General features: G+C 36.8%; 1 protein-coding gene across 1 annotated transcript in view; it reads left to right on the top strand.

The window, feature by feature from the left end:
• Positions 1-8,181, top strand: part of NELL1 (neural EGFL like 1) — an 891,542-nt gene extending 883,361 nt beyond the window's left edge. The window contains 3 exon segments of the mRNA XM_032640327.1: positions 3,284-3,460; positions 5,746-5,970; positions 7,695-8,181. Of these exon segments, the coding sequence (XP_032496218.1) occupies positions 3,284-3,460; positions 5,746-5,970; positions 7,695-7,745 (453 nt within the window). The 3' untranslated portion in view covers positions 7,746-8,181.
• The last annotated feature ends 1,843 nt before the right edge of the window (positions 8,182-10,024 follow it).

Genomic DNA, 10,024 nt, shown 5'->3' on the forward strand with positions numbered 1-10,024 from the left:
TACACAGAAATCTCTTGTATTTCTATACACTAACAACAGAAATTCAGAAAGACAAATTAAAGAAACGATTCCATTTACCACTGCATCTAAAATTATTAACTACCTAGGAATAAACTGACCTAAGGAGGCAAAAACTTGTACTCTGAAAACTATAAGATGCTGATGAAAGAAATAGAAAGTGATACAAACAGATGAAAAGATACACCATGTTCTTGGATTGGAAGAATCAATATTGTGAAAATGACTATACTACCCAAGGTGATCTAGAGATTCAATGCAATCCCTATAAAGTTACCAATGGCATTTTTCACAGAACTAGAACAAAAACTTTTAAAATTTGTATGAAAACACAAAAAGACCCTGAATAGCCAAAGCAATCATATGAAAAACAGAGCTGGAGGAGATCAGGCTCCCTGACTTCAGACTATACTACAAAGCTACAGTAAACAGTATGGTAGTGGCAAAAACAGAGAAATATAGATTAATGAAACAGTATAGGAAGCCCAGAAATAAACCCATGCACCTATGGTCAGTTAATCTACAATAAAGGGGGTAAGAATATACAATGGAGAAAAGACAGTCTCTTCAATAAGTGGTGCTGGGAAAACTGGACAGCTACTTGTAAAAGAATGAAATTAGAACATTCTCTCATACCTTTCACAAAAATAAACTCAAAATGGATTAAAGACCTAAGTATAAAGCTGGACACTATAAACTCTTAGAGGAAAACACAGGCAGAACACTCTGTGACATAAATTGCAACAATATCTTTTAGGATCTACCTCCTAGAGTAATGAAAATAAAAACAAAAATAAACAAATGGAACCTAGTTAAACTTAAAAGCTTTTGCACAGCAAAGGAAACCATAAACAAGACGAAAAGACAACCTACAGAATAGGAGAAATTATTTGCAAACAAGGTGACTGACAAGGGATTTATCTCCAAAATATACAAACAGCTCATGCAGCTCTATGTGAAAAACAAACAAACGAACAACAGCCCAATCAAAAAATGGACAAAAGATCTAAATGGACATTTCTCCAAAGAAGACATACAGATGGCCAAAAAGCCATGAAAAGATGCTCAACATCACTAATTATCAGAGAAATGCAAATCAAATCCACAATGAGGTATCACCACACACTGGTCAGAATGGCCATCATCAAAAAGTCAACAAACAATAAATGCTAGAGAGTGTGTGGAGAAAGGGGAACCCTCCTACACTATTGGTGGGAATGTAACTTGGTACAACCACCATGGAGAACACTATGAAGGTTCCTTACAAAACTAAAAATGGAACTACCATACGATCCAGCAATCCCACTCCTGGGCATATATCTGGAGAAAACCATACTTCAAAAAGATACATGCACCCCAATATTCATCGCAGCACTATTTACAATAGCCAAGACATGGAAGCAACCTAAATGTCCATCAATGGAGGAATAAAGATGTGGTACATATATACAGTGCGATATTACTCAGCCATAAAAAAACGAATGAGATAATGCCATTTGCAGCATCACAGATGGACCTAGAGATTATCATACGAAATGAAGTGAGACAGAGAAAGATATTATATGATATCACTTATGTATGAAATCTAAAAAATGATTAAATGAACTTATTTACAAAATAGAAATAGACCCACAGACATAGAAAACCAATTTATGGTTACAAAAGGGGAAATGGGGGGATGAAGTAGGAGTTAGGGATTCAAATATAAACATTACTATATATAAAATAGATAACCAACAAGGACCTATTGTATAGCACAGGAAACTATACTCAATATCTTGTAATAACCTATAATGGAAGAAAATGTAAAAAAGAAAAAGAAAATATATATCTACATGTATGTATAACAATCACTTAGCTGTACAGCTAAAAATAACACAAGTTTGTAAATCAAGTATATTTCAATAACAATTTTTAAAAATAAAATATTTAAAAATAAAAACAATTAAAAATTTAAAAAAGAAAGTGGCCACAATAACAGTGAGAAGATTCAAAACTATGGGGAGTGGTCAAAAAATTAGAGATGTTTAATCTAGAGATGAGATGATTCAGAGTAGACGTAAGAGCTCTCTTCTTAGAACGAAGAGTAAAAATGTGATAGAAGGGACGGGGAGTTCTATGATTACCAAGGGTGTAAACAAGGATCAATGAAGATGGGCAAGAAAAAGTACAATTTTTAACATTCAGAAAGGTACAGAGTTGCGTAATTAGAATACCTTCCACGGTGGTGAATTCTTCAAGACCGGAGAGCTTTAAGCACAGGCTTGATGACTTCTGAATATGGTTGCTCTAGACTAATCAAGTATAGGTCAGAAAGTTTGGTTATGTGTCCTCTAAGGTATATTCTGGCCCTGAGATTCTCTGGTTTTGTAAATATTCAGCAAAGCAGTTATAACCATAAAAGGTGGCCACATGTCTCACCTTAAATTTTTAGCTCTTCATTGTCTGAGATGAGAAGTTACCATGAGCAACAGACATATAAATGAGAAACACTGCAAAACGTTCTGTCTTAACGTTTGAGTGCTGTTGACCTTCAATCCCTTCTGAGTGTTCAGGGCCATTATTCCAGAAATTGTACTCTGCCTATAATTTGGGGAGCTGCCTCAAGGTGGGAAGTGACACCTTATTGTAGCTCCTTATAATAAACAACCTAAAAGCTATCTTGTAGAAGAAAAATTATTTCGAAACCAGAATATCTGGTGGTGGTGCTTAGAGAATTGCTACCTCTGTGTTACTAGATAAGTCTTTTAGCCTCTCTGGGCCTCAGTTAATTCTTCTGTAAAAAGGGTATAGTCAGACTTCCTCCCAGAGTTGAGCCAGAAATAAAATTAGATGAATGCATTTGAATGTATTAGGTTGTTCATTGTGAACTGGGAAAAGTACAGCAGCATGATTTTCCACTCAAATGAGTGCTTGACTGTTTATGCATTTTTAGCTGCTTAGTTATAATGTTACTTAGAAATACGATTTTTAAGAAACATTTAGAAGAAAAGTTTGAAAGAACATATTGACTTCCCTCTGCAACTTAGAAATGTCTCTGTGTTTACTTGGGCTGCCCTGCAAGCAAGGTCAGGGAAAGGCAGGGTGTGTATATGTGAGTATACATGTGTGCATCTGTTTCGAGCAAAATGGGAGGTGGCCAGGGGAGCACTCTGACTAGAAATCTTTCCTATGTGCTCTGTAAAGTGTTTATAAGATTTGGTTTCCATAGTGCAGCTTACTGTTTCCCTAATGATGAAACCTCCTTAATCTCATTTCTAAACAGGATGGGAAGATATTCTGCCGGCGGACAGCTTGTGATTGCCAGAATCCAAGCGTTGACCTTTTCTGTTGCCCAGAGTGTGACACCAGGGTCACAAGTCAATGTTTAGATCAAAATGGACACAAGCTCTATCGCAGTGGAGACAACTGGACTCACAGTTGCCAGCAGTGCCGGTGTCTGGTATGTTGGCTTCCCTTAGAGTGTGTTATCCTATATATCCTGGAGGGGTTTACAAGCTCAGTTGTCTGTGGGATTTAGTTTCCTGCGATTTGTGATCCTGTGCAGGGAGTTGTGGGTCCTGTGGCTAATTACGGGGCATATGTTCTTCCAGAAGACATTAGTATTCTACTATTTAAAACACCACGTAAGACAGAAAGGACATTTATAGCACAGATTTGGTCTAAGTTAGTTTACAATTGATACTTTTTAGCCACTCCAGATCAATAAAATTCCCCACATGATAGAAAGCTTTCAAAGCCTTGATGGGGACTTATAGTTCTTACAGAGTGAAATCTTTCATTTCTTGGGACATTACCATTAAAGGTTTCAGTGTCAGAGATAGCAGAACATAGTAGAAATATCAGGGATTGATATTGATTCTAGGTCATAGAGACAGTCCTGGTTCTCCCACATGCAAGATGTGTGTAATTAACTTGGGCAAGTCCGAACATTTTCCTTGATCATTCTTTCCTTCAGTGTACACAAGTGGATGGGCACCTATTTTGCAGGGCTGTTGTGAAGATCAGTTATGTGAAAGGCAAGTGTAGTACTTGACACATAGAAGGTACTTAGTGAACAGTAGTTACTATTGTTCATATTTCCTAGATTGAAAAATTTGTTTTACAGTGCTAAACCTTAATGTAGAAAAATGAAGGTTATTTTGTATCTTAATATGGGGATACTAATGATATAATCAGGTTAGAGAAAGTCCAGAGAAAAACCTTAATTTCTGGACCTGGTTCTTTCTGTTTCAAATTATATAACACAAAGATTTCTAGTGTTGCAAAGACTGTTAAGACACATTATCATAGTGAATATGATGTTCCATCTCCGAGGTAATTATAGCCAGTGGAGCTAAGTCATAACTAAGTCAACTTGTAATGGAAACTGTTAGCTGTGTTCCATAATTTAACATTTGCTAAAATTAATGATTCAGTCTATGGATACTGTATAAAAACAGGCATTCAGAAAAACTGTGCTGTAAATTTCTATTGGATTTTCTAAAGTTACCTGGCAAATGTGCAGATAATCTTAATAGAAACAAATCCTTCTTAATCACTCCTAATACTGAGGAGTATAACTCAGATATATTCAAATCATAGCCATTCTTACATCTCCCATTCAAGAACAGGCAAACACAACACAACTATAGAATTAGGTTCCACATCAGCCTGGAAAATTACATTTCTCTTTGAAGAAGCCAATCATCAGGCATTCAGAAAAGCTGTTATTAATTTTAGACATGATATTTTCATAGAATTTCAAAAGAGTATCCTCTCTCATCCCCAGACCCTAAGGTTATTATTTCCTGGGAGAACTGAAGCTGCTGAATATAACTTAATAACGACGTGAGAATAAAGTGGGTTATATTTAATAAATATCAATAGTTTGCATGTGCCAGACTCTGGATGATGTAACAATGAGCATGACAGACATGGTCTATCACGAAGCTGACTAAAGGCCATAGTCTTGTGAAGCTGACTGAATAATTAGGCATGCATTTGCATAACTTATAATGAGTGTCATGATAATGGAAGAGGCTACATAGGTAGTAGTCGCTACTATGTGCAGCTCAGTGGAGCCACAGTGGCCACATCCTGGAATACTTGGAGGCTCTGTCTGAACTGTAACACCTTATACACATCTGTGATGTGTCACTAGCCAGACATTACATTCAAAACCATTATGAAATTGTTCTCCTGATATTGCCCGACCTCAATTTTAAATCCAATATAAGCAACTCAGTGCATGTTGTTATTGAAATAGTACAGTGGTTTAAGTTCCTCTTTGACCTTAAGGAAAATAGATTTCTCTTTACACACTAGCTCAGTACCTTATCATCATCTATTTGTTCATTTGTTTAGCATTTATTGACCAGAACTAAGCTAAGCATCGGGGAGATAAAGGAACAAGCCCAAAACCTGAAAGCTCAAAATGTAATCTGGAATTGTATTGATAATTATAAGTCTCACGATAAAAATAATTATGGGTTGCCATTGGCACGCAGAGATGGGACCGAACTCTTTCCGTGGCTACAGTATAGACAGTCAGCAAAAGCACTCTGGAGGAGGTGATGTCTGTATTTGTTCTTCAAGGAGGAAACACATCATACCCATAATGATGCTAAAGTAGCAACAGTCAGTGAGGACAGTGATGGAGATTCCTGAGAATTTCCCCCTCTGGGACTTTGGCAACAGGATTGTGCATAAGGTCAGTGATGAAGTATTTTGGCTTTCTCTCCACAGGAAGGAGAGGTAGATTGCTGGCCGCTCACTTGCCCCAATTTGAGCTGTGAGTACACAACCATCTTGGAAGGGGAATGTTGTCCCCGCTGTGTCAGTGACCCCTGCCTGGCTGATAACATCGCCTATGACATCAGAAAAACTTGCCTGGACAGCTATGGCCTTTCTAGGCTTAGTGGCTCAGTGTGGACAATGACTGGATCTCCCTGCACAACCTGCAAATGCAAGGTAATTGGGTGTCCTGAGGATAACCAGGCCTTGAACAATGCCAGAGAACACCTGCAGGAGGTCCACTCCTGATGTTTCTGAAGGCACAGGTGCCAAGGGGCATGGTGGAAACACAGGCAGGCGTTTGCTTCTCCCCAGAGGTTAATCTGTCTGAATGGATTGTAGCTGTACTGTGTATTAAGGCAAATTCCAAATGATAACCATGGAATAAAACAGTCCTCTCTTTTGCCTTTTAAAATACAGGATTTAAACAATTGCACTAGGCCCAATTATGGCTGATTTAAGCTATTTTGACCTGCATATTAAAAAGTAAAAAAAAAAAAAATCTTTTTTCATCCTGGAAATTTTTATAAGCTCTTTCATGAAACTGCCAATGTTAGAAGAAAGGGTTCTATAAATCTATGAAGTTTTTTGCTTTGTTTAATTATCACAGTACCTAATGCAGGGACTTGAAGCTCTTGTTGCACGATTTAATTAATTGTGATTATTTGCCTATCTTTTTGGAGGAGTTACCATGAGGCATCCTCATATGTCATTAAAATTAACAACTGACCCCTTCCTACCTTCAAAGCTTATGAAGAGCTATGACTGTAGTCAACTTGAAGCAAGGGTTAGGCAGGGTCAAATTTCTGCCGAAACATCTGCTTAAGATTCCCATGATTAAGCATGTTAAAAATATTAGTGCCTGGGCTTCCCTGGTGGCACAGTGGTTGAGAGTCCTCCTGCCGATACAGGGGACACGGGTTCGTGCCTGTCCAGGAAGATCCCACATGCCGTGGAGCGGCTAGGCCCGTGAGCCAGGGCCGCTGAGCCTGCATGTCCGGAGCCTGTGCTCCGCAACGGGAGAGGCCACAGCAGTGAGAGGCCCGCGTACCGCAAAATAAATAAATATTTTAAAAAATATATATGTATATTAGTCCATTCAATTCTATCAAATCCTGGCTCAGCTTCAGGCATCAGTGGAAGGATCCCAACTTGTCTTTTTACGCTGTCAAATGTGGATTCTTTTCTCCTTCCTGAAAAGTACCATCTTAAAATGCAGCCCCAATACATAAAGGACATCAAGCTTCCTATAGCAAGAGTTATGGTCCCATTGTACCTTCAGCCCCATCAAACACAATGACCAGGAGATGTGGAGACCTATGTTATTTAGTATTATTTTTCTGAGCTTAGGTTTGAGATTCATTTAGGAGGATTATAAAGGTATATTTACATTAATACATGTAATTGATTTTTCATGAATTCCCCAAAATTGATATGTACCATCCCCTTCACAGTCACCATGAGATAGTCTATATTTACCCCTAACATGCCCACCTTTCTGTAAGCCATTTTGGAGTTCTTTTCAGACCCTTTTGGTACTTTTGACTAGTATTATTAATGGCAATTTATCTTTCAGGGGGTCAGGGGGTTATTTTTGGAAAGAATCTCATTTAGAGTAAGTCCAGTGAATAAGTTGTGTAAACAGACAACTTGGAAATACAGAGGAGTCTCAAACAAACCTGAGCTCAGACAGGGGTGTATGAAGTTGCACTGCCAGCAGTAGCCAACAAGAGGAACCCTGAAGGGTCTCATAAATCTTTGGCATTTTTCTAGTAATTTTTTTATAGCATTCATGGAGTTGGTCTCAACATGTAGATGGTCATTTTGAATATAAAGGTGGACACTACATATTGATTTATATTCTATGTCTCATTGGCTAATGCTTGTGTCTTGATGCACAGAATGGAAGTGTCTGCTGTTCTGTGGATTTGGAGTGTCTTCATAATAATTGAAGTATTTAAAATGGACTCATCATCGCGGGAGAAAAATGGATAAAATAACCATCCAACATGATGAAGAACAGGAGTTGGTGTTTTTAGTTTTTTGTTTTTAACCACAGACAATTACCAAAGTTTCCACTGAAGGAAGGTGTTTGGGGGTTTACCTTTTGGACCTACCACATTGCTCATTCTTGCTAACCTAGTCTAGGTGACCTACAGCGCAGTGCATTTAAGTCTATGGTGGTTTTAAAAAAAAAAAGTTTCCCATGTTGTAAATCACGTTTCCCTTATCAGATCATGTGCAGACACATTTAAATGATCTCATGGTAAATGTTGATGTATTTTTTTGTTTATTTTGTGTACTAACATAATAGAGGCTCGGCTCCTTTTGTTTATTTTTTCTGGATTTTTGGATCAAATTCTACAAATAAAGTTGCCTGTTGTGATTTTTGTCCCATCCACTGAATACTTAGTATTGAGATTCCTGTGAAATGTATTAATATGTGTATGTAGAGCCTATAACTGCATCTTACTTATATTTCAAACTGTTGAACACACCTAGATACCCACTCGTTCAGCTTAAGCAAGCTGAAAGCAATTATGATATGTTAAAGAGGGGACCACAAACATAAATAACTATTTGAAAAAGAACTTTCTCCTCCCTCTTACAAACAAAATGAAACAAAATCTTAAGCCACAAGTTAGAAACAGCAATGCTTGCAGACTTTTCTGGCATTGAAAGAGAAAGTATCCTTGCATCAGTTTTATATAGTATTTGATAACTTACTTACAAGGGACTTCCATGCTTTTTAATACAAGTTGTCACTATAGGAGAGGTGCATGGTGTTATTCCTACATTATATAAGAGTAAATTAATGTATCCCAGTCCACTAATTTGTTCAGATCTAGTTGATTTATAACACATTGGGATTGATAACCAGGTCTCCTGATGCCTGTCCAATGATATTTTCTACTAAATCATGCCACATCACATATGGTAGAGGACATGCTTTTAAGAAGCTGTTTGTATGGTCAACAGTGAATGTTTTCATTTGAGCCACTACCATATTTTTAAGCAATGGCAGTTTTCGAGTTACATAAAATGAATAAATGTGCAAATGACATTATATCTGAGCTGAGAATTGAAACAGTTGTAGTTTTCAAGTGAACCACACCTTAGTGGTTTGTAATACCTAAGTCCCCTGAATTCATCATTGTTCTGAATCAAGTTGGTTCATGAAATTTTGTTCACAAAATCAAGACAAAGACCTAAGTTGTTAAGTCAGTCATGCTAGATATATTTTAAATCCCAAATATTAATAGAATTAAAAATTACAAGTTAAGATTACCTATTTATTGATATTTGTCAGTATTTTTGTGAAGATAAAATTAACTACAATTCACTACATGAGATCAATTTCACGTGCTAAATTATGATATAGCAGTTAAAACTATATTTGACAACTACTGCTATAGTATGGTAAATTAGAACATGTCTCCATTTTAATTCTTTGAGTGTAATCTTGGAACAGAGATTTTGAAAATATTATTTAGAAAATATTTATGGCACCTCCATTAAAAAAATACCTGTCAGTTTTCAATGGAAAAACAAAGACATTTATAAGAATCATTTGTGGCTGTATAAGTGAGGGGTTGGCAAACTATGGTCCCTTGAGTCAAATCCGGACATCTGCCTATTTCATTGGAACACAGCCACGCACGTTCATTTATATATTCTCTACTGCTGAAGAAAGTGGCAGAACTGAGTAGTTCCAACAAGGACGCAAAACCAAAAATATCACCATCTTACCTCTACAAAAACGTTTGCCAACGTCTGGTGTAAGTGATACTGAACACTGGTGTGTATTTTAGAATGTGTGTTTCCATTTTTTTCCAAGGAATTTCCAGAATTTAACAGTTTTCATTGAATCTGTATATATTCATACTTTGTTGCAGAGCCATTAGCATTGATGGCTCCTCCTAAAATACTGGTGTTTCACAACTACAAACATAAGACTCAGTATTTTCTTCATTTCATTTCAGTTAAAATTAATTTGTGCTAACATGATGATAAAATGTTATGGATATTTAGTAACACAATTTAAACTACTGCCAGCTCCTATCTATATGGGGGTTTTACTTCCTATAACATAATTGATGACAGTTTTCTTATTAAAAAACTTGAGTACTTCATTCATAAAGTACTGTGCTGAGCTGGGGAAATAAAAAGATGAACAAAATAGTTTTTACTTTAAAGATCACCATTATGTGGGCCTTTAGAAGGTGCTGAC

This window comes from Phocoena sinus, chromosome 8 (assembly GCF_008692025.1).
Source record: "Phocoena sinus isolate mPhoSin1 chromosome 8, mPhoSin1.pri, whole genome shotgun sequence".
Lineage (NCBI taxonomy): Eukaryota > Metazoa > Chordata > Mammalia > Artiodactyla > Phocoenidae > Phocoena > Phocoena sinus.